Source organism: Crotalus tigris, unplaced genomic scaffold, assembly GCF_016545835.1.
Source record: "Crotalus tigris isolate CLP2741 ecotype Arizona unplaced genomic scaffold, ASM1654583v1 scf7180000019553.37968852642:3898890, whole genome shotgun sequence".
NCBI classification, from domain to species: Eukaryota; Metazoa; Chordata; class Lepidosauria; order Squamata; family Viperidae; genus Crotalus; species Crotalus tigris.
In genome coordinates this window covers 1,475,842-1,497,900 of record NW_024097591.1, presented here as the reverse complement: position 1 = coordinate 1,497,900, position 22,059 = coordinate 1,475,842, and the positions used below count along the sequence as shown (strand labels likewise).

Here is a 22,059-nt window from a genome sequence, read left to right as displayed (position 1 = left end):
CAGAGCAAGGAGCACTTAAGGTAGTGAACGTACCTCCTCATCCTCCAAGTGATTAGTCTAAAGTCAACCAGCCAGCTTTCCCGTCTAGGGCGGGACTAGAACTCACCATCTCCTGGTGATTGGTCCAAAGTCACCCAGCTGGCTTTCCTATCTAAGGCGGGACTGGAACTCACCGTCTCCTGGTGATTGGCCCAAAGTTGGCCAGCCAGATTTCATGGCTAAGGTGGGACTAGAACTCACCATCTCCTGGTGATTGGTCCAAAGTCACCCAGGGCTTTCCTACCTAAGGCGGGGAACTCACCGTCTCCTGGTGATTGGCCCAAAGTTGGCCAGCCAGATTTCATGGCTAAGGTGGGACTAGAACTCACCATCTCCTGGTGATTGGTCCAAAGTCACCCAGCCGGCTTTCCTATCTAAGGCGGGACTAGAACTCACTGTCTCCTGGTGATTGGCCCAAAGTCGGCTTTCATGCCTAGGGCGAGACTAGAACTCCCCCCCCCCGACAAAACTGGTCCTCTCCATATGAGTTCAGTTCCAGAGAGGTCTGCTGACCAATCCCCCCCTCCTTTTCCTAGTTTCCATCGATGGTGTGGAATGGAGCGACATCAAGTTCTTTCAGCTGGCCGCCCAGTGGCCCACCCACGTCAAGCACTTCCCCGTGGGACTTTTTGGCACCAAGCCAGCCTGAAGAAAGAAAGAAAAAAAAAAAAGAGGGGCGGCCAGACGCTTTCCCGTGCCCTCCCAGCCCCGCCGTGGCATGGTGGCACCCCCTTCCATCCGAAGCATCCGCCAGCCGAGAGCTGCGCTGCGCTCAACTTCACCCGTGTCGCGTTCCTGTGTCTTGATCGGGCTTTGCTGGAGAGGGGAGGGTGGGAGGGAGGGTTAGGGAGGGGGTCCAAACCCCCCAATAGAGGGAGGGGGGTTTCATCCAGCCAAGGACCTGGCCCCCTTGACTGCTTTCACGACGCATACCGCCACATCGTGCCGTGGGTCTCCAGCCTCTCATCCGTGCCAGTCGAGAACCGATTCTTCTGATCACTCCAGGTCTCCCGGCCAGCCCCATCGGACCGGGATGTCCCCCCCCCACCCGCTTCTTCCTTGAGCTGGCTTGGCACCGGCACAGTGCCAGAGTCTTCCGAAAGAGCCTGTCAGCCAACTCGCAGTCCGTGGAAATCTGCTTGTCCCAGTCTCCGGCTGAGCCATTCGACAATCCGGAGGTGCTTTGCAAATTTGCGTCTCGTCGTTCTGGCTTTTCTAGAAGCACAACGTGGCGAAGCTGCCCGGGGGCTGCTTCAAGCCCGGCTGTTAGCAGGGGACACCCTTCTCTGTCACTCCACCAGGTCACGGGGAACAGGAGGAAAATTCCCTCTTGTGTGAACCCTCCTCTTCCTGGACTAGCTCCGCACGTCCAACCCTCCTCATCGTTGTAACTTTACTCTTCAACCACGGAAAGTGGTGGCGATGATCAGCCTCCCCATGGAAGGTGGGACGAGAAGGATTCTTCCGCTATTTGGCTCAGCCTGCTAGCCCACCATCTCTTAAGAGTGTCCCCAGGGCATCCCATAATACAAAGTGCAAAGGCCCCCAAACCCAACCTAACGTCTTCTCCTGCACTGTTGTAAACGTGGTCTCGCTGGGAAAGCCATCCCAGCATCTGCACTCGTTCCCGTTTTTTTTTTCAACAAAAGAAAACATCAATTGAGAATTATTATTTTTTTCCCCCAATGAAAGAAACACCATCAATTGAGGATTTGCAAAAACAAAACAAAACCCCAAACAAACTCCGGGCAGGATTCACGCGGTCCCGAAGCCTGCTGGATTTCCTTCGTTTGAAGTCCTTGATTTTGGAAAGGAGAAGAACGGATTTTCGAAGCGAGAATGTGGCACACCAGCCCCGCAAATTAAAAATAAGAGATCACTCAACAAACTTTAAAAGCAGAGCTCCTTCTCTGGGGTAAACCTGAACCGATCCGGTGGGACGTCTTCATGACCTCGATCGGAAAAAGGAGAAGCTGGAATTCCAGGGGATAAACAGATGCTATCTTAACTCCCCCCTCCTTTTCCCCCTCTTTTGGCAAGCTCAGACCTCTTCATCCCAGTTTAATCAGCAATAAAACAAATTGTTCCTCTTTAGGGGGAGCGCTTCAACCCCCCCATACCAGGTGGGCTTTGCCCCAAAACGGAGGGTGCAGTTTGTTGTCCATCTTTCCCACCTTCCCCTTATTTTTTGTTCCTGCCCTTACGAGACAATCCCCGAGTTCAGTTTCGGATTAAAAGGAAAAATAATTGAGAATAAAAGGCAACCAGCCACAAGACTTTTAAGTCCAGTTAGCAAGATCCCCTTTCAATCTTGAAGGGGTCAGCCAGCTCAGAGAGGATCTCATTTTTCTGGTTTAAGTCTTATAGCTCTGAATTATTTTTTTTTTTTTCTCTCCCTGATTTTGGCTCCTTGAGTGGAGAGTTTTCACACCTGTCTCCCCCAACATCCCTGCAGTGTGGACTTTCAGTTCCAAGAGGGTGATGCCCCCGTGCCACCCAAGGGACAGTGACAACCCCTCCGTCCAGAGCGGAGGACGTAATAATTAAGCACAATTCTGAATATTCCTGCCGTTCCAGAGAAAAACCGGGGTGACTCACTGCTTCCTTTCGGAAAGAGAAGCCTACCCCCTTGCCAAAAGCTGCCCGTCTCTGAGGGCCTCCAAAGCAGGCACCAGAGAGGTCATCAAGTCTGACCCCTCGCCTGATCCAAAATATCCCAGGGTTTGGGAGTGTGGGAAGAAGACCCTGATGGAGTCCAAAGACCCATGCTCCTGAGCCATGGATCACCCCCAAGCTGGATCCTCAAGACCATCTGAACATGAGAAAGGTGGAGATCTCCTGCTGTGCTCTGGAACGCAGGTCACGGGTGGGATCTGGTTCTACAGGTGAGCACGACGGAGCTCCAGGCCTCTTTTTTCTTTTTCTGCAAAAGAAGCTCAAAAAAAATTGGGGACCCTCCCCGAAAAGACCCCTGTTTTTGGGGTGCGGCTAGCTCCTGGTTGCCCACCACGAAAATGTTCCCCCCTTTGCTTCCTCGCCGCCACGCCAAGCCCCCCCCCCCAGTCTTGACTGTTACAGTGACTCCATGGAAGAACCCGTGGGTGTGTTTCTCATATACGCTGTGTAGAATTTGCACATCCTTGATTTGATGGTCGGAATTTTTCCACGTGGTCTGTTATCTTGGCTACTGTACATAAACATGAGTTTTTGTATATAATTTTTCTTTCTTTTTTTCTTCTTTTTGTAACTGCTGGTTCTCCCCCTTCGTTTGGAATGCAAGCCTCAAGAATCTTCCTCCCCATCGCCCCAGTTCCCCCCCTCCGAACGATCCATATTCAGATTTTTCCGGGTTCGTATGAGTTTTATGCATTTTATTCTTTGCGGTTCACGTCGTCTCTTAACCACTTCCTCGTGAGTTTTTTTTTCCTTTTTTTCATTAAATAAATTGTGTTTTTAAAAAAAAAAAAAAAAAAACTCATCTCCAGTTGGATTCCTTTCTTAAAAGTGCTTCAAACACTGATTGATTGGATTGATTTGAGTTGGGCTTTTTGGACTGAGATGGGGGTTGCGATTTATTGGACTGGTTGATTGACATGGGATTGATTGATTGGATAGAGGTGGGTTGGGATTGAATTGATCAATTGTGGGTTGGGATTGATGGATTGATTGACATGGGCTGTTATTGATTGATTGGATAGAGGTGGCTTGTGATGGATTGAATAGATCAATTGTGGGTCGTGATTGAGGTGGGTTGTGATTGATGGATTGATTGATTGACATGGGCTGTTATTGATTGATTGGATAGAGGTGGGTTGTGATGGATTGAATAGATCAATTGTGGCTCGTGATTAATTTGATTGAGGTGGGTTGTGATTGATGGATGGATTGATTGAGGTCGGTTGTGAACGATCCAGAAAGGAGGAAGAATGCAAGAAAAACTCAGTTGAGATATAATCATCATCATCATCAGGGCACTGGGAACTATGTCCAAAAACTTTGCAAAATACATCAAGAAACTGCAGCTTCCTGCAATAACTCCAGCAATGTTACAAAAAACTGCTACTCAGAACATCTTACATTTTAAGGAGATACCTGGTTGACACCTAGGATGCTGGTAGCACCAGCCAATTTGAATGTTCAGTTGACTGAGGTTCATGTCTAATGAATAAAAGATAATAATAATAATGGCTTAGCTGGAAACCTGTCCCTTTCCCCTCAGTGTTGCTGGCTCAGGAATTCTGGGAGTTGAAGTCCACGAGTCATAAAAGAGCCAAGGTTGCCTACCCCTGGCCTAATGGATCCATAGGGACATTGACTCCCTGAACTAGCCAAGCAATAAAAACGAATTAAAATTAAATCAGACCTTAGAAGAGTGGGAGAGGTTGGGGAAAGATTTGGGGGGAAAAAAAACCCAACCTCCCCTCACCCACCCTCCAGGTGCAAATCAGGCACTTTTATTTTTTTTTGACCGCGAGCACTCTCCTTTTCCTAATTAAAGCCAAGATTCTAGTCCTCATCGGGCCCCTCGCCTTCTCCGACGTGGCGATCTCGCCCCCATATTTCCCCAGGGAATACCCAACGGGGAACAAGGTACAATTGGGGGGTGGGTGGCCCCTTCTGCAGCAACCCCCCCTCCCATTTTTATTCATTTATTTATTTTTGCCCAATTTGAGCATCTCTTCCCCTTTAAGAAGCGGCGCGGGCGGGGCGGGAGTGAAGAGCCGAGGAGGCGGAGCCAAGGCTGCGGGGTTATTTGTCCTCCGACGCGCTTTTTTTCCCTCCTCTTCCCGCCTCCCCTTTAAAGAGGTTGTTTGGGGGCGGGGCCGCGCCGCTCGCCGGTGCCGCAAGGCCTGCCGGGAAGGAAGGAAGGCAGGCAGGCCGCCGGCTGGAGGGAGCGGCGGCGGTTGGGAGCCGCACCGGTCGAGCCAGGGCTGCGCGCGCAGGTAGGAGGGCGAGGCGGGGGGGGTCTCTTTCTCCCTCTCCCCCCCACCCCTCTCTCTCCCCCCCATACTGAGAAAGGGCTTCTCTTGCCCCCCCATCAGGCTGAACCCCCCCCACTTAAAAGAGGGGGGGTCTTCCTTTGGGGTGGGGGGTGGGTGAGTGTCCCAAAAGGGGTGGGGGGCTTAGGTGGGAGGGTGAAAGACCCCTCCCCAGCCCCCTCACTCTCCCCAAGGGAAGTGGGGCTCAGGAAGGGGGTGGAGGCAGCCCCCTCCCCAATTGGAGGGGGGTGCTTGGCAAGGGTATCTCCCCCTTCAGAGAAGCCCAGATAAGGGGGGGGGTAGGTAGCTCTTGACAGCCCCCCCTTCTTAGCCCCTCTCCTGTGGGGCAGAGGATGGGGGGGCTCCACCATCCAGGGTCACCTGGAATGGGAGGGGCGAGAGGGGTAAGGGAGGGAGACCAGCCCCCCAAAAGCCCAGCTAGTTAGTTCCAAGATGTGGATAAAATGGGGAGGGGAGAGACCCTGACTCAAAGAAAATGACAAGGAATTTCACCCCCCCACACATACCGATGAAGCTGGGTGGGGAGGGGGAGTCTTCCCAGAAAGGAATGGGGTCCTGGGGGATTTTCTTGGGCGGGTCTTAAATCCCTGAAAGTGAGCCTAGAGGTCACCTAGTCCTTCAGCCGAAAGCCTGGGAAACTCAGGGTCCTATGTCTTGAAAAAGGGGGCAGCCTTAGTCCTGGAGGGGTGATCCCACCCCCCAAAAAGGGGAAGCTACCCAGATGTAACCCCCAAATGCAAAGGGCCTCTATCCATCCATCTATCTATCTATCTATCTATCTATCTATCTATCTATCTATCTATCTATCTATCTATCTATCTATCTCTGCATATCTCTATATCTATCTTTATCTCTATATATCTATAGCTTTATCTCTATATCTATTTATTCTGTTTATCCATCTATCTATATCTGTTTGTCCTATCTATCTATCTTATCTATCTATCTCCTTATCTCTTATCTCTATATAACTCTATCTCTATAACTATCTATCTATACCTCTATCTATCTCTCTATATCTTTGTCTATCTATCCATCCATCCATCCTTTTACAATTTTAGCAATGCTTTGAGGGTCAAGCAAGGCCTATACAATATATATTACAATAGGAGGACTTTATCGCTTTATCTTTATCTTTTCCTCGGGTCCCACTCCCCCCCCCAAAAAAAATTCCTTTCCCTACAACTAAACAAGCCGGGGTTTGCTCCACAAACTCAGTTTCCTGACTTTGCACAGCATGCTTTCCATCTCGGCTGCATTTGTCCCACATGTAGCCTGCTTTGGGGGGGGGGTGAATTGGCGGAGGGGGCCACTGAGCGTAAGAAAAAGCAAAGGGGATGGAGGCAAAAAGCAAAGATTGCCCCCCCCCAAATAAAATAGGAGTTTTATGAGGCCCTGGGCAAAGGTTGCACAAATCTTCCCCTCCGGATCTGATAGATTGTGGAAAGGGATAAAAGTAGATTCAGAGTCCTTTCTTCCCGTGCCGAATTAAAATTAGGAACTTCGGGCTCTCCGTGGGCCCATCGTCCCCAGCCACCGGCCCTGCGGCAAAGCCTTATGGGAACTGAGATCCCCAACACCAACAGAGGGAGCTTGCTTTAACTTTTGCTATTAAAAAAACACCAGGAAAGCTGTTAAAAAGAGGAAGAAGCTAATAATAATAATTTTTTAAAAAAAGGAACATTTCCCCTCCCACCCCTTGGAAAAAAATCTTACAAATTTTAAGCTGAATCACCCATGAAGCTGATTTTTATTTTCCTAGATATTCTGGGATGATAAATATCTCCCTTGCCCCGCTGATTAGATTTTTCGGTGGGTGTGTTTCCAATTACTTTCTGCCAAAGAGCTGGAAAATGCACAAATCAAACCAAGTGCCATCTGGGTTCATTAGGCCCTCTCAACCGGTCGGATTAATTCTGGTTTATTGACCAAAAGGACCACACCTGGATTAACATTGCCTCCACCCGCGTGACATGATGGTGTGGCCTATTTTTGGAAATTCTCGGCTGTTGCATTTGAGGATCACTTTGCTTCTTCCTCCTTCCTGCAAGCTTTGTCAGAAAGAAAAACAAAAACAAAACTCGATTTTCCTGATGATGACAGGCAGTCATCCAGCCGGTGGAGCGAAATGAAATTTCTCGGGCAGAAAAACAGCCGGCCAAAGAAATCCCATTCCTTTTAACCTTGCAGGTGAAAGACAAACTCGGCGAATCTTTTTTTTTTTTTTTTTTAACTTGGAAGTTGGGCTCCCAACAATCCTCCCTGCAGAGTTTGGGGAGGGGGTGGGTGGGGAAAAAACACGGAGGGTCTCCTTTTCCAGCTGTTGCATTTTTATTTTCATTTTTTTTTAGATTTTGCCCCCAAAAAAAGAAAAATGAAAAAGGGAAGCCCGGGGGGGGGGCGGGGGGAAAGATGCTACGTGAAGCACAGTTTGATTTAGTTGGCTGCTCCTTGCAAGGCTGTTCAAATTTTGGGGAAGAGGCTTGGAGAAATGAGAGTCTTTGCAGAAAGGACATGAGATGCTGGAGGGGGGGGGGGAGGTGAAGAAGAGTTGGCCAAAAGGACTCACTCAACGCCGCATTGCGTCGGTAATGTCCGGGACTGGAATCGGCCCCCTCCTGGACACACCAAGAATTGCATTAAAAGCTGGACAGGAGAGGGGGAAAAAGGGGGGGGTTGGGGGGCACATGAGAAGCAACATTCCCGGCCAGTCCTAGCCGTAATTCCAGATAAAGCTGGAGGTGGGGGGAGGGAGACAGGTGGAGAATTATCCCCTTCCTAGGTTGTGATCTAAAAGTAGCCCAGACTATAGAGATCGGGACTCGGCTTGGAATCAAGGATTGACCCGGGTCGTGGCTGGGTTATGGGAACCGGGAGCAGTTGGGTTTGCTGGCAAAGCAGGCTGCTTGCTTTTGAGGGCGGGAGCTTGGGACGGCGTGTCCGTGACGGATTTGGATTATCCTTTCTGACTGGCAGGGGGAAAGATGAGAAATTAAAATTCACGGCTGTTTGGGAATTAAAGTTATGGACACTTTGTGAATTAAAAGGAGGGACTGTTTGTGGATTAAAATCACGGCTGTTTGTGGAGCTTGCCGGATCCGAAACGGTCCTCGGGTTGGTGGGTCAGATGAACCCTCGGCGCAGGGTTCAAGGACTGAAAAGGCTGGACGTAGGGTGATTGAGTGACTGAGTTGGGGCCTCGGAGGTCATCTAGCTGGACCCCTGTCTTTGCAAGGGGTCCTTCCAGAGAGGGGCAGTCTTATCGCCTCTGCTCTACCGACAATCAAATCTTAACGATGGGGACATTTCTGAAGTTTTGACTCTGATTTTTAGAAGGAGGAAGGGAGAAAGGAACGAAGGGAGAGAGGAACTAAGGAAGGAAAGAATAAAGGAAGGGAGAAAGGGAGGGAAGGAATAAGGAAGGAGGGAGGGAGGAAAGAATTAAGGAAGAAAGGGATAGAGAGGGAAGGAAGGAAAAGAAGGAGGGGAGGAGGAAAGAATCTCTCTCACACACACACAACGCAAACCTTTTGCCCAGCTCTGCTCCTTTCCCCCCCCCCGCAGGGCCGGGCGATGGCCACCATGTTGTACCCGCGGGAGGAGAAGCTGGAGAAGCTCAGCCAGGACGAGATCGTGCTGGGCACCAAGGCCGTGGTGCAAGGCCTGGAGACGCTGCGCAGCGAGCACCACTCCCTCCTGGCCGCGCTGCTGGGCACCGTCAGCCGCCTGGAGCCGCCGCACGAGGCCAGCGCCGCCCAGGAGAAGGCCCTGCTGCTGAGGAAGTCCCTTGAGGCCATCGAGCTGGGCCTCGGCGAGGCCCAGGTAGGTCTGACCCCTTGCGTGCCGTCGGGCAGCTGCGATCGGAATCCTGGATCAAAGGCCGACAAGTCCCGCTTTTTTTTTTTTTGTCTCCCCGGCCCGGCATCACCAGGTGATCATCGCCCTGTCCAGCCACCTGAGCGCCGTGGAGTCGGAGAAGCAGAAACTGCGGGCTCAGGTCCGGCGCCTGGTGCAGGAGAACCAGTGGCTGCGGGACGAGCTGGCCGCCACCCAGCAGAAGCTGCAGAGGAGCGAGCAGTCGGTGGCCCAGCTGGAGGAGGAGAAGAAACATCTGGAGTTCATGAACCAGATCAAAAAGTTGGACGAGGACGTCTCCCCGTCGGTAGGTGGTGTTTTGTTGTTGTTGTTCTCCCTGTTCAGAGAAGTTGGTGTCCGGCTCGGTTAGGGGAGCCTTGAACCCAGGTCCAGGGGCCAAAACGTTGGGTTGAGCGGCTACCGTATCACCCCCTAGTCCTTTCTAGTCTAAAGAAAAGAAGCACCGGGGGGGACAGGATAGCAGCCTTCCAGTGTTTGAGGGGCTGCCCCAAAGAAGAAGGGGTGGAGGGGTCCAGCTCTTCTCCAAAGCCCCCGAAGGCAGGAGAAGAAGCAACGGCTGGAAGCTAATGAAGGAGAGAAGCAAGCTGGAACGAAGGAGGAATTTCCTGAGGGTGAGGACAATTAACCAGAGGAACAGCTTGCCACCAGAAGTTGTGGGTGCTCCAATATTGGAGGTTTACAAAAAGGGACTAGTCACCCATTTGTTCATAATGATATAGGTCTCCTGCTTGAGTAGGGGTGGGCTAGATGACCTCTAAGGTCTCTTCCAATTCTGTTATTCTGCTATTCTTTTTTCCTCCCTCCCTGTTTTTCCTCCCTCCTTCCCTCCCTCCCTCCTCCTTCTTTCCTTCCCTCTCTCCCTCCCTCCCTCTAATCTTCCCTTCTTTCTTCCTTCCTCCCTCCCTCCTTCCCTCCCTCCCTCTTTCTCCTTCCTTCCTTCCCTCTCTCCTTCTAATCTTCCCTTCTTTCTTCCTCCCTCCTTCCCTCCCTCTTTCTCCTTCCTTCCTTCCCTCCTTCCCTCCCTCCCTCTAATCTTCCCTTCTTTCTTCCTTCCTCCCTCCCTCCCTCTTTTTCCTTCCCTCCCTCCCTCCCTCTTTCTCCTTCCTTCCCTCCCTCCCTCTAATCTTCCCTTCTTTCTTTCTTCCTCCCTCCCTCTTTTTCCTTCCCTCCCTCCCTCTTTCTCCTTCCTTCCTTTGATTGCTTCCTTTTTTTGCCCAGGATGAGAAAAATGGGGAGGCAGCAAAAGACACATTGGATGATCTCTTTCCTAACGACGATGACCAGGTTCAAGGTAAGCTACGGAAGGTCCCGGATTCATTCTTAAGCAGTGCATTGTGTTGTTGTTAAGTGGCACAAGAAAGATGATGAGGGGAGGCTAACGCATGTGAACAATGCTTGTAGGAATTGGGTATAATCTAATGAAAAGAGGGACTGGGGGGAGATGATAGCAGCCTTCCAACATATGAGGGGCAGCCCCAAAGAAGAAGGGGGGGTCAACCTGTTCTCCAAAGCGCCTGAAGGCAGGACAAGAAGCAACGGATGGAAGCTAAACAAGGAGAGAAGCAACCTGGAACTAAGGAGAAACTTCCTAACAGTGAGGGCAATTAACCAGTGGAACAGCTTGCCACCAGAAGTTGTGGCTGCTCCAACACTGGAGGTTTTTAAGAAAAGATTGGACAGCCCTTTGTCTGGAATGGGATAGGCTCTCCTGCTTGAGCAGGGGGCTGGACTAGACGACCTCCAAGGTCCCTCCCCTCTCTCTATTATTCTGTTATTCTGCTTGAGCAGGGGCTGGACTAGACGACCTCCAAGGTCCCTCCCCTCTCTATTATTCTGCTATTCTGCTTGAGCAGGGGGCTGGACTAGACGACCTCCAAGGTCCCTCCCCACTGTATCGTTCTATTACTTTGTGCTGTTACAAGCTGAGGACTGCCTTTACTCCCAGGGGGAATATCCTCATGGGCTCTTTCCAGCTGATTGGGCAGGTCTGTCTCTGCAGGGCAAACTCACCCCAGCGGCGAGTCGGCGGCCCAGCAGGGGGGCTACGAGATCCCGGCCCGTCTCCGGACGTTACACAATCTGGTGATCCAGTACGCTTCCCAGGGGCGCTATGAAGTGGCCGTCCCGCTCTGCAAGCAGGCTCTGGAGGACCTGGAGAAAACGTCCGGTCACGATCACCCCGATGTGGCGACCATGCTGAATATCCTTGCCCTGGTGTACAGGTGGGGGGCTCAGGGGTGGCGCTTGGGGGGGGTGGGGGACACCAAATGGCCTTGCTTTTACTTGAACCCAGGGCTCTCCACCCTGGGCCACGTTGGAGACTGGTGGACTGGCAACGCCCAGAATTCCCCAGCCAGCAAACGGGGCCACTTTGAAGACTGGTGGACTTCAACGCCCAGAACTTCGTCACTACTTGAATCTAAGAAACTAAATATGTGTGGTTTTTTTTTCCTTCTCGCCAGAGACCAAAATAAATACAAGGAAGCTGCCCACCTTCTGAATGATGCTTTGGCTATCCGGGAAAAGACGCTGGGAAAAGACCACCCAGCTGTAAGTGCAGGCTGGAACCGACCTTCCCTCTCGGCTCTGATGGAAGGATTTAAAGACTGTATAATCTTCTGTTTATTTTATACATCCCTTTCCCTTCCCTTCCCTTCCCTTTCCTTTCCTTTCCTTTCCTTTATCTTCCCCTCACTTTCTCTCTTTCCTTTCCTTCCTTCCTCCCTCCTTCCTTCCTCCCTTCCCTCATTCCTATTTCCTTCCTTTATTCCTTCTTATTTCCTTCCTCCCTCTTCCTTCCTCCCTCCCTCCCTCTGTTCCTTCCTTCCCTACCTACTTACCTACCTCTTTCTTTCTTCCCTTCCCTTCCTTTTTTCCTTCCTTCCTCCCTCCCTCCTTCCTTCCTTCCCTCATTCCTATTTCCTTCCTTTATTCCTTCCTATTTCCTTCCTCCCCCACCCTCCCTCCCTACCTCCCTCTTTCTTTCTTCCCTTCCTTTTTTCCTTCCTTCCTTCCCTCCTTCCTTTCCTCCCTCCCTGCCTCCCTCATTTTCTTTCATTCATTCATTCATTCATTCATTCATTCAGATCTGCTAAGGTTTCCCATGGTCCTTTTCTTGCGAAGCGGGTCCAGGGAAAGTAACCAACATCCCTTTGGGCACGGGGTCTTCCAACGTGGCCCTTTGATGACTGGCGGACTTCAACTCCCAGAATTCCTCGTGCCTGGCTGAGGAATTCTGGGAGCTGAAGTCCACCAGTCATAAAAGGGCCAAGTTGGAAGACCCCCTGCCTTTGGGTTTTTGACGCAGGCTGTTTCTTTTCCCACAGGTGGCTGCTACACTCAACAACCTGGCCGTCCTGTACGGGAAACGAGGGAAATATAAAGAGGCCGAACCTTTGTGTAAGAGAGCCCTGGAGATTCGCGAGAAGGTACTTGCGTATTTCGCCTCGACTTGCGATGGTTCGTTTAGTGACGTTTCAAAGTTGCAGTGTCACTGAAAAAAAAGCCTTTTAGCCTTTAAAATCAGCAATGACTTGTGGCCCGCCCTTCTCAGGCTGGTTTAGGACTGTTACCCAAAAAAAGCTAGTCCTCGGCGTACGACACTCCTTTTAGTGACCGTTTAAAGTTACAAAAAGGGACAAAGTTTTTCACAATTACGACCGTTGCAGCCTCCCCTTGCGGTGTGTGTGTGTGTGTGTGTGTGTGTGTGTGTTCCTTCTTTAAAATGTCTGAATGTGGCTGCCTCTTCCTCCATCCAGGTGCTCGGAAAATACCACCCGGACGTAGCAAAGCAGCTGAACAACCTGGCCCTCCTTTGCCAAAACCAGGGCAAGTATGAGGAGGTCCAGTACTATTACCAGCGGGCCCTCGAGATCTACGAATCTCGCCTGGGCCCCGACAATCCAAACGTAGCCAAGACCAAGAACAACCTGGTGAGTTGGACCTTTAATAATAGTAATAGTAATGGCAATAATAATAATAATAAAAATAAAAAATAACAACAATAAAAAGTTGGAAGGGACCTTGGAGGTCATCTAGCCCAACCCCCTGCCCAGGCAGGAAACCCTACACCATTTCAGACAAATGGCTGTCCAGTCTCTTCTTGAAAACCTCCAGTGATGAAGAAGGGAGGGAGGGAGGGAGGGAGGGAGGGAGGAAGGAAGGAAGGAAGGAAGGAAGGAAGGAAGGAAGGAAGGAAGGAAGGAAGGAAAAAAGAATAGCAGAATCACAGAGTTGGAAGGGACCTTGGAGGTCATCTAGCCCAACCCCCTGCTCAGACAAAAAACCCTACTCCATTTCAGACAAATGGCTATCCAGTCTCTTCTTAAAAACTTACAGTGTTGGAGCATTCACCGCTTCTGCAGGCGAGTAAAGTAGAGTAGAGTAGAGTAGAATAGAATAGAATAGAATAGAATAGAATAGAATAGAATAGAATAGAATAGAATAGAATAGAATAGAATAGAATAGAATAGAATAGAATAGATAAGAGAATGAAGAATAGAATAATGAAAGAATAGAATAGAATAGAATAGAATAGAATAGAATAGAATAGAATAGAATAGAAGGGACCTTGGAGGTCATCTAGTCCAACCCCCTGCCCAAACCCTGGACAAATGACTGTCCAGTCTCTTCTTGAAAACTTCCACCTTTGGAGCATTCACAGCTTCTGGAGGCAGGTCGTTCCACTGGTGAATTGTTCTCCCCGTCAGGAAATTTCTCCTTAACTCCAGGTTATCCTCATCTTTTTTTTTTCTTTTTCCTCCTCCCTCCCCATCGCTCTCTCCTCTCGTGACATGCCCTTTGGAAAGCCAACCTGGCAAATTGGCAAAGTTGGGGGGTTTTTTTTGGGGGGGAAGGAAGGGGCAGCCCTCCCCCCCCACCCAAAAGAAAAAGCTAGACAAACCAAGTTGGTTTAAAGAATCACCTGAAACCTGGCTTGTTTTTTTTCCCCCCCTCTGACCTCTGGATTTATCTCCTCACAGGCCTCTTCTTACATCAAGCAAGGGAAGTACAAAGAGGCTGAGGCTCTCTACAAGGAGATCCTGACTCAGGCGCACGAAAGGGAGTTTGGATCGGTCAACGGTGAGCCCGGGATCGAATCTTCCCATCATTTGGGGGCGGGGAGGGCACAATCTTCCAAAAAGAGCCTGGCTTAGAACTTCTTGGAAGACTGGAAAAATAGCTAGGGTGGCATGCAAGGGATTGTGTGTGTGTGTGTGTCTTGTGTTTTTAAGTGTGGAAAGAGGGCGAAGAGGCACAACTGGCTAACTTTGGGGAGACAGTTTGGCCTAGTGGTTAAGGCCCCAAGCTAAACCCCAGGAGGTGGTGAGTGCTAGTCCTTGCCTCGAGATCTGAAAACCGCTGGGAGACTTTGGGCCCAATTGCCAGGAGACGGTGAATTCTAGTCCCACCTTAGACAGGGAAGCCGGCTGGGTGACTTGGAGCCAGTCCCTCCTTCTCAGCCCTGCCCACCCCACAGGGCTGTTGTTGCAGGGAATATAGGAGGAGGAAGGACTATTAGATACGTTTTTGCGGCCTTGATTTGTTTGTCAAAATAATAAAGCCAGGATTTGAAATAAAGTAAGACAGTCATGTCCCCGATACATACAGCTATTCAGTCTTTCCCTGGCAAAGACCTTTCCTAACCATGTCAAGAATGCACTCCCTTTTAAAAAAAAAAAAAACACTGATTTTTTTTCCTCCCTCTTTTAGCTCTGGAAAATTTGGTTTAACATTTAGCTTAAATTAGCTTAAATTTTAATTCTGGAAGGGCCCTCCCTTCCCTCTTTCTCTTCCTATTTCTCCCTCTCTTTTTCTCTTTCTCTTTCTTTCTTTTTCTCACTTGTTTCTCTTTCTCTCTTTCTCTTTCTCTCTTCCCCCTTTCTCTTTCTCATTGTCCCTTTTCCATCCTTTCTCTGTCTCTCTTTGTTTCTTTCTCTTTCTCCTTTCTCTTTCTCTCTTTCCCACTGCTTCTCTCTCTCCCCCTTCTTTCTTTTCTCTCCTTCTCCCTTTCCCACTCTCTCCCCCCTTTCCTCTCTCTCTTTCTTTCTCTTTTTCTTTCTCTCTCTCTCTCTCCTGTCTGTCTCTCTCTCTCTCTCTCTCTGTCCCATTTCCCTTCACCCTCTCCTGCAAGGGGCTGTGCTTCACAAAACAACATAATTGTGCATATTCCCAACTCAAATTCCTCCTTTCCAGCCAGGATGACTCACACATCTGTGTCCTGCCTGCTCTTCTTTCGCTTAGTCATTTTCCTGTCTTCGGTGTGCTTGTCCCGGTGTGCAAATCTGCAAACTTGGGTGAGCTCAGTGCAAAGGGAATGTGGCACAACCTGAATTTAAGCCGCAGGCTGGGTTCACGGCCCCGTTCAGCTTCACATCCGGATTCACACAACCGACCAAGGAGCAGTTGTATAAAAACTAGATAAATAAATGTATTACTCTCTCTCTCTGCTGAGCCTGCTCTGAGCAACACGCCTATCCGACATTGGTAATCCCGGTTAAAAGTGGATACCATGATATGTTACAGGGTTTCCTTCCTGAGCAGGGGGTTGGACTAGAAGACCTCCAAGGTCCCTTCCAGCTCTGTTATTCTATTCTATTCTATTCTATTCTATTCTATTCTATTCTATTCTATTCTATTCTATTCCTATGATTCTATTCTATTCTATTCCTATTATTCTATTCTATTCTATTATTATTATTATTCTATTCTATTCTATTCCTATGATTCTATTCTATTCTATTCCTATGATTCTATTCTATTCTATTCTATTCTATTATTATTATTATTCTATTCTATTCTATTCTATTCTAGTTAAAAGTCAAACAATATCCACGAGGCAGGCCTGTTGCGCAGCTGAACCATCACACTGTTGGTGCCTCGAATTTTCTCAACAATTTCTTCATTTCTCTGCAGGTGACAATAAACCAATTTGGATGCATGCCGAAGAACGAGAAGAATGTAAGGTATTTCGGGGGGGCTTGGCAGAGATTCAAAGGCTAGCTTGCTTTTGCCCAAGATACAGGAACCATATCCAAACGATTCCTTCCCTTTAACTATTATTATTTTTTTAATCTTGTTTTCCCCTTCAGGATAAGTATCGAGAAAACAGCGCGCCGTACAGAGAATATGGCAGCTGGTACAAAGCCTGTAAGATGGACAGGTAAGAGGCCATCGGTGAGAAGAAGCTGACCGTTTAATCGGATGGGAGGGAATTTGCTTCTCAAGAAGAGGTTGGACCGTCATTTGTCCAGAAAAGTATATAGGGCAGGGTTCTCCAAAGCTGGCCACTTTAAGACTGGTGGACTTCAACTCCCAGAATTCCTCAGCCAGCAAACTTGGCAACTTTTAAGACATGCTGGCTGGAGAATCTTAAAGTGGCCAAGTTTATGGGGTCTTCTGCCTTGAGCAGGGGGTTGGACTAGATGACCTGCAAGGTCTCTTCCAACTTTTTATTATTATTATTATTATTGATCATCACACAGTCAGTCAGATGTTCCGACTGGATATGGCATTTTGTCTACCTATAGAGTCCTTACCTGGGATAGGCAGATGTGGATGTTTGATGGTATTACAGATATCGTCGCAGATTATTATTATTACTACTACTACTACTACTATTATTATTATTATTATTATTATTCGTGCTGGCCGTTGTAGTGGGCGTACAACCTGGGCCCTTGGCAACCGGCTTGCATTGAAAAAAGAGCTGCAGGCTGTGATTCGCTCAATGACCTGATCCCCAGCTTTGCTTGTCTCTCCCCCCCCCCCAGCCTCACCGTCAACGCCACTTTGAAGAGTTTGGGGGCTCTGTATAGGCGCCAGGGCAAGGTGGAAGCCGCCGAGACGCTGGAAGAATGTGCCCACAAGTCGCGCAAGCAGGCAAGCGTGTTTTTTTTCCCTTTCTTTCCATGGGCCATAAGCCGAGGAATCTCCGTCACTGCACAGGCACCTGTCCATCTTCATTGGACACGGATTAATATTCCTGTTTCTACCCCTTTCCTGTGTTTTCCAGGGCATGGACGCCTTCAACCAGAGCAAAATCGTGGAGCTCCTCAAGGACGGGAACCGGGCCGAACAGCAGCCGAGCCGGGACGGCACTCCCGGCGCCAGGAAGTGCGAGAACGAAACCGAATCAGAAGAAGGAGTAGCCGAGTGGTCTGGGGTGAGGAAGAGCGAAAACTGGACCCATCCTAAGCTACAGAATATGCCTCATAAAATGAGGAGAAAAACCAACAAATGTAGAATTGAGGGTTTTGTGTAGATGGTGGCCGGGTTCACACAGTGTGAAAAAACCCAGGTTTGCTTAAAATACTGTGGCCTGGAGTTCCAGAAGCCACTAAAACCGTAGACTGGGTTAAGCCCCAAGTGATTCGAACCACATTACAGATTTCCTTGAAGAAGTGGTTGGCTGGGGAATTTTGGGAGTTGAAGTCCACATATTTTAAAGTATGCTGGGTAGAGAATTCTGGGAGTTGAAGTCCAGCATATTCATTGGGGAATTTTTCAAGTTAAAATCCACATATTTTAAAACTTGCTGGCTGGAGGATTCTGGGAGTTGAAGTCCACCTCTCTTAAAGCATGCTGGCTGGGGAATTCTGGGAGTGGAAGTCCACCCCTCTTAAAGTATACTGGCTGGGGGATTCTGGAAGTTGATGTCTACCCAACTTAAAGCAGGCTGGCTGGGGGATTCTGGGAGTTGAAGTCCACCCCTCTTAAAGCATGCTGACTGGGGGATTCTGGGAGCTGATGTCCACTCTTAAAGCAGCCACGGTTGAAAAATATTGGCTTAGCATGAAGAATACACGAAAAACCAACCTTGACCTGTTCCCCAAACGTACCCCCAGCTCCCAGGCAGGGACTACACCTCCTCAAATCCTTTGCTATCTGGCTGGGAATTTTGGGAGCCCTTGTCCCAACACCCTCGAAGGCCAGTGTCGCCATTTGCAGCATCCCGGCTTCCTTGCCGCCTGAAAGATGGAGTCAAGCTGTGGGTCTTTCGCTCTCCCAGGTGGGCTCTGGAGCTCTGCGGCGTAGCGGCTCTTTCGGGAAACTGCGGGACGCCCTGCGACGGAGCAGCGAGATGCTGGTCAAGAAGCTTCAAGGCAATGGCCCACAGGAACCGAGGAATCCAGGGTGAGTTTCCGTTTGGGGGGAATCCAGGAAGCCCCCAGACTGCGTCTCCTTTATTTTTTTTTATTTTTTGAAAAGTTTGGAACGAGAGGTTATTTTGCTATCTGATCCTCATGTCGTCCCGATCGTCTTACTTTGTCTACGAGCAAAAAGGGAGGCCCAAATTTCTATGGCTAAGCAAGGCAGCTGTTAAGGGAGTCTTGATCCATTTTATGACCTCGCTTGCTTGTTCTTAAGGGAATCCATGCAGGCGGTTGCTAAGTGCAACCGGCTTCCGTCGTTGACGTTGCTTGCCAGAAGGTCGTAAAAGGGATCACGTGACCCGGGGATGCTGCGACATAAATACGAGCCCATTGCCAAGCTGTCTTGAGTTTTAATCACGTGACCAAAGGGATGCTGTAGGTGTCATTAAGTGTGAAACACGGTCCTAGGTCCCTTTTTCCGGTGCCGTTGTAACGTTGAACGGTCACTAAACGAAGTGGGGTAAGTCGAGGACGTGGTTTAGTAAGCGATTGGTGTATATGTGGGTTTAGTAAAAGATCGTGCAAGTGTTGGTGGCCGAAATGAAGTGGCCAAGAGATTTCAGTCTTCAAATGCTGATCGCCCAAAGTGGATCCCTTTCTGGTTTCTCTCGCCGCAGGATTAAAAGGGCCAGTTCGCTCAACTTCCTGAACAAGAGCCTAGAAGAAGAGCCCAGCCAGGTAACACACCTGTGGGAAGCTGCCCAACTTTCTATTTTGGACTGGAGGGAAAATGGGTGGGAAGGAAGGAGAGAAAGTGAAAGAAAAAAGGAAGGAAGGAAGGAAGGAGAAATAAAGAAAAAGAAGAAAGAAAGAGAAAGGAAAGAAAGAGAGAAAGGAAAGAAAGAGAAGGAAGGAAGGAAGAAAGAAAAGAAAGAGAAAGAAAGAGAGAGGGAGGGAGGGAGAAAGGAAGATAGGTGGGAAGGAAGGAAAATGGGTGAGAAGGAAGGAAAGAGAGAAAGGAAAGGAAAAAAAGGAAAGAACGAAAAAAGAGAAAAAGAGAAAAGGAGGGAGGGAAGAAAGGAAATGGGTGGGAAGAAAAGGAGGGAAGAAGGAAGGAGAAAGGGAGCAGTAGAAGAGGAAGGAAGGGAAGAGGAAGGAAAGAAGGGATGAAGGAAGGAAGGAGGAGAAGTGAAATGAAAGGGGTGACAACCCCCCCCCCCTCAAACTGTTGAGATGCACAGCCGCCATCCCTCCCTCTTCCCTCTTCTGCTCTTTCTCACTGCAGGGCTCCGGCAGCCTCTGTGACAGCCGAGGCTTAAGCGCCAGCAACGTCGACCTGCCCCACCGAAGGTCCCTGATGGCGTGACGTCCTCCACGGCTCAGGCTGGGTCGAGCGGCGGAAATCCGGACCGCTTCGAGCTTCCGCCTGGACCCTCATCCCTGGAGAATTCCCGACCCTCGTTGACCTAGGGCTCCCGCCATTTCGGTTCAGACACAGCGGTGGGCCCAAGTCTCTCTCTCTCCCCCCTTCACGGGTGTGCCCTGGGCGCCCCACAAGCACACCCACCAACCCAACATCTCCCTCTCCCCCTCCCCAGCATGTTGCCTCCACGGCCCTCCTCCTCGGCCCCGGCCACCGAGGGCCAACCCCTCCTCTAATTCCATATTAACGCAGGATGCCTCGATTCGTGGCAAGGCACCACGGATCGCGTCCTGTTGGGGGGGGGGGCGAGGGACACCCCCCCCCCGAAGCTGCATGGTTTTTCAAGGTTTTGCGCTCGCGTGTTGCAAAAACGGGGCGCAACCCACCCACCTTAATGTGTCCTTCTGCAAAGGCAGAATAATCTCGCTTAAGGATCCTTTTCATGGCTCGCTTCTCGCCTTCCGCAATGAGTGGATCCTTTCTGTTTGAGGATCAATTGTGCCCGGCCTCAGGGAGACCCCCACCCAGCCCATCCTCCCTCTTCTCTCTAAATCCCTTCCCTCTTCTCCTCCATCGGCACTGGATTTTTTTATTTATTTTGAGCGGGGACCGCCTGGATTACCATATATATAGCTTCTGCAGCCCCTTCATTCCAGGGCTCGCTTACTGACGGAATACCCTGTGTCCGTGCAAATATTCCTCTCTCGTTCTTCCCTACTCCTCTCCTTTCTCCCTTCCACCTTTGGTTGCTTTTTTTTTTTTTCCCAACTGCCTGAGCTTTGGGGAGGATTATTAATCCCACTCCCGCTGGCTCCCATTTTAAGGAGAAGATGTATACTCTTTGCCGCCTTCCTTCCTTGCCCAAATGCTCGGGAATCCCGTCACGTCCGACGCCCGCTAATGTCAGCCTGTTTACCGGACAGTCTTTCCAGCCAGGATGCTGTGCACCCCCAATAAACAGCCCCTTTCTCCTCTCTACCTGCGTCGCTTGGGCGTCCATTCCGTAAAAATAATAATAAATAGTAGCTAAGAATTTAAGCTAAAGGGGTAGAAAATTGGGCTAAGCAGAAGATCCGATCCATTTTCCGATCGCTCTTCTCTCCATATTCTTGCCTCTTCACTGCAAGTGCTGCGTCCTTTTTTTTTTTCCTTCCTTCCTTCCGCTGCTTCTAGAGACGGAAGACTCTAATCAGAGGCAGGGAGAAAGTCACTCAGCTTAAGACTCTCTCTCTCTCCCTCTCCCTTGTAGCCCGTAGAGGGGACAGTCCAGTTAATTTTTCAGTTTATTTTTTATTTTTATTTTTTTTCCCCCTCCTTCCTCTTCCCAGGACAGCGGGCAGGGCCCCGGTAACTTATATCACATACATCTTGCGCGCGTGTTTGTGTGTTTGCGGGCAGGGGGTGGGGGTGGGGTTTGTGTGTGGAGAAAAGGTTTAATGGTTGCGTCCAGGTGAAATGAGAGGAAAAGAATTGTGCTTTGTATTATGTTGCTGTAGAAATAAAATGAGAGGAATATACTTTGTGGTTGGTCTTCTTCCTCCTTCTCCTCCTCCTCCTCTTCTTCTTCTTCCTCCTCCTCCGTTCCTCTTCTTCCTTCCTTCTTCTCCTTTCCTCCCCCCGTCCTCCTCCTCCTCCTCTTCTTCTTCTCCTCCTCCTCCTCCTTCTTCCCTTCTTCCTTCTTCGGCTCTTCCTTCTCCTTCTTCACCCTTCGCTTTATTTATTTTGCCTTCTGTTCAGTCATGTCCGACTGGAGTCCTTTAATTAGAAAATCAAAAGTCATATGAATCTCCAAGGCTGTTTTTAGGGAGCTGACTAGATGATCTCCTCAGCTCTCACGTTCCCCACAGCAAGGCAGTCCCTCCTTAAATGTGTGGTTGTGTTTTTAGACGTGTACGCGCCCTAGGAACACACCCACGCTATTGTGGAGAGAATAAAAGATGGCTGGTTTGATCCCAGACGCTGCAACCGTCATAAATGTGCTGTCGTAACTTTGAATGGTCACTAAATGAATGTAAGTCAAGGATTACCCAGTATCTAGAGAACGTATTTTACAATACTGTATAATAAATACGACAAATAAATAGTACATGTAAGTTTGTATATGCAAATGATAAACAGGTTTGACTAGACCCAGTTGGTAGATGCAAAATATTAAAATTTAGATATTTAACATCTATTTAAATGTTTCACATATAGACTGCATCTAAATGGGGATATCATTAGATCTAATTTAAATAATATCTATTTCAATATTTCACATATAAACTAGGTCTAAATAGTCATGACATCTTATTTAAATATCTAACTATTTCAATATTTTGCATACAAAAGATCTAAATGGTCATATCACTAGATCTAAGTTAAATATCTAATTTCAATATTTTGCATAATAAACTGGGTCTAAATGGTCATTGTTACACCTTATTTATTTCAATATTTTGCATATAAACTGGGTGTAAATGGCCATATCATTTGATCCTATTTCAATAATATCCAATCAGGTTCTTTAATATCTAATTAAATACATGATTATACTGCTGTAGAATGGCACCCTATAATTAACAGCCCTGAGGCCCAAGCGGCGAGGACTCAATTTCCCAGAGTGCCTCTGGGCAGCGGCCATGAC

General features: G+C 49.1%; 2 protein-coding genes across 9 annotated transcripts in view; both read left to right on the top strand.

The window, feature by feature from the left end:
- Positions 1–710, top strand: part of PACS1 (phosphofurin acidic cluster sorting protein 1) — a 35,446-nt gene extending 34,736 nt beyond the window's left edge. For all 7 annotated transcript variants that reach the window (XM_039363129.1, XM_039363128.1, XM_039363131.1 and 4 more), the window contains one exon: positions 576–710. In XM_039363129.1, coding sequence (XP_039219063.1) covers positions 576–688 — 113 coding nt within the window. In that variant the 3' untranslated portion in view covers positions 689–710. The remainder of the gene's footprint in view (positions 1–575) is intronic.
- Positions 711–4,860: 4,150 nt separating this feature from the next.
- On the top strand, positions 4,861–20,950 carry KLC2 (kinesin light chain 2). Of its 2 annotated transcripts, XM_039363136.1 has the most exons (17): positions 4,861–4,982; positions 7,091–7,229; positions 8,604–8,861; positions 8,971–9,201; positions 10,134–10,206; positions 10,915–11,137; positions 11,378–11,465; positions 12,242–12,343; positions 12,674–12,847; positions 13,898–13,997; positions 15,831–15,880; positions 16,007–16,077; positions 16,688–16,796; positions 16,930–17,079; positions 17,926–18,050; positions 18,688–18,748; positions 19,296–20,950. In XM_039363136.1, exons 3-17 carry the CDS (start codon positions 8,613–8,615, stop codon positions 19,374–19,376), a joined length of 1,887 nt encoding a protein of 628 aa, XP_039219070.1. In that variant the 5' UTR covers positions 4,861–4,982; positions 7,091–7,229; positions 8,604–8,612; the 3' UTR covers positions 19,377–20,950. The 2 variants fall into 2 exon arrangements, with proteins under 2 accessions (XP_039219070.1, XP_039219069.1); XM_039363135.1 differs by lacking the exon at positions 7,091–7,229 and having other exon boundaries at positions 4,864–4,982.
- Positions 20,951–22,059: the final 1,109 nt, after the last annotated feature.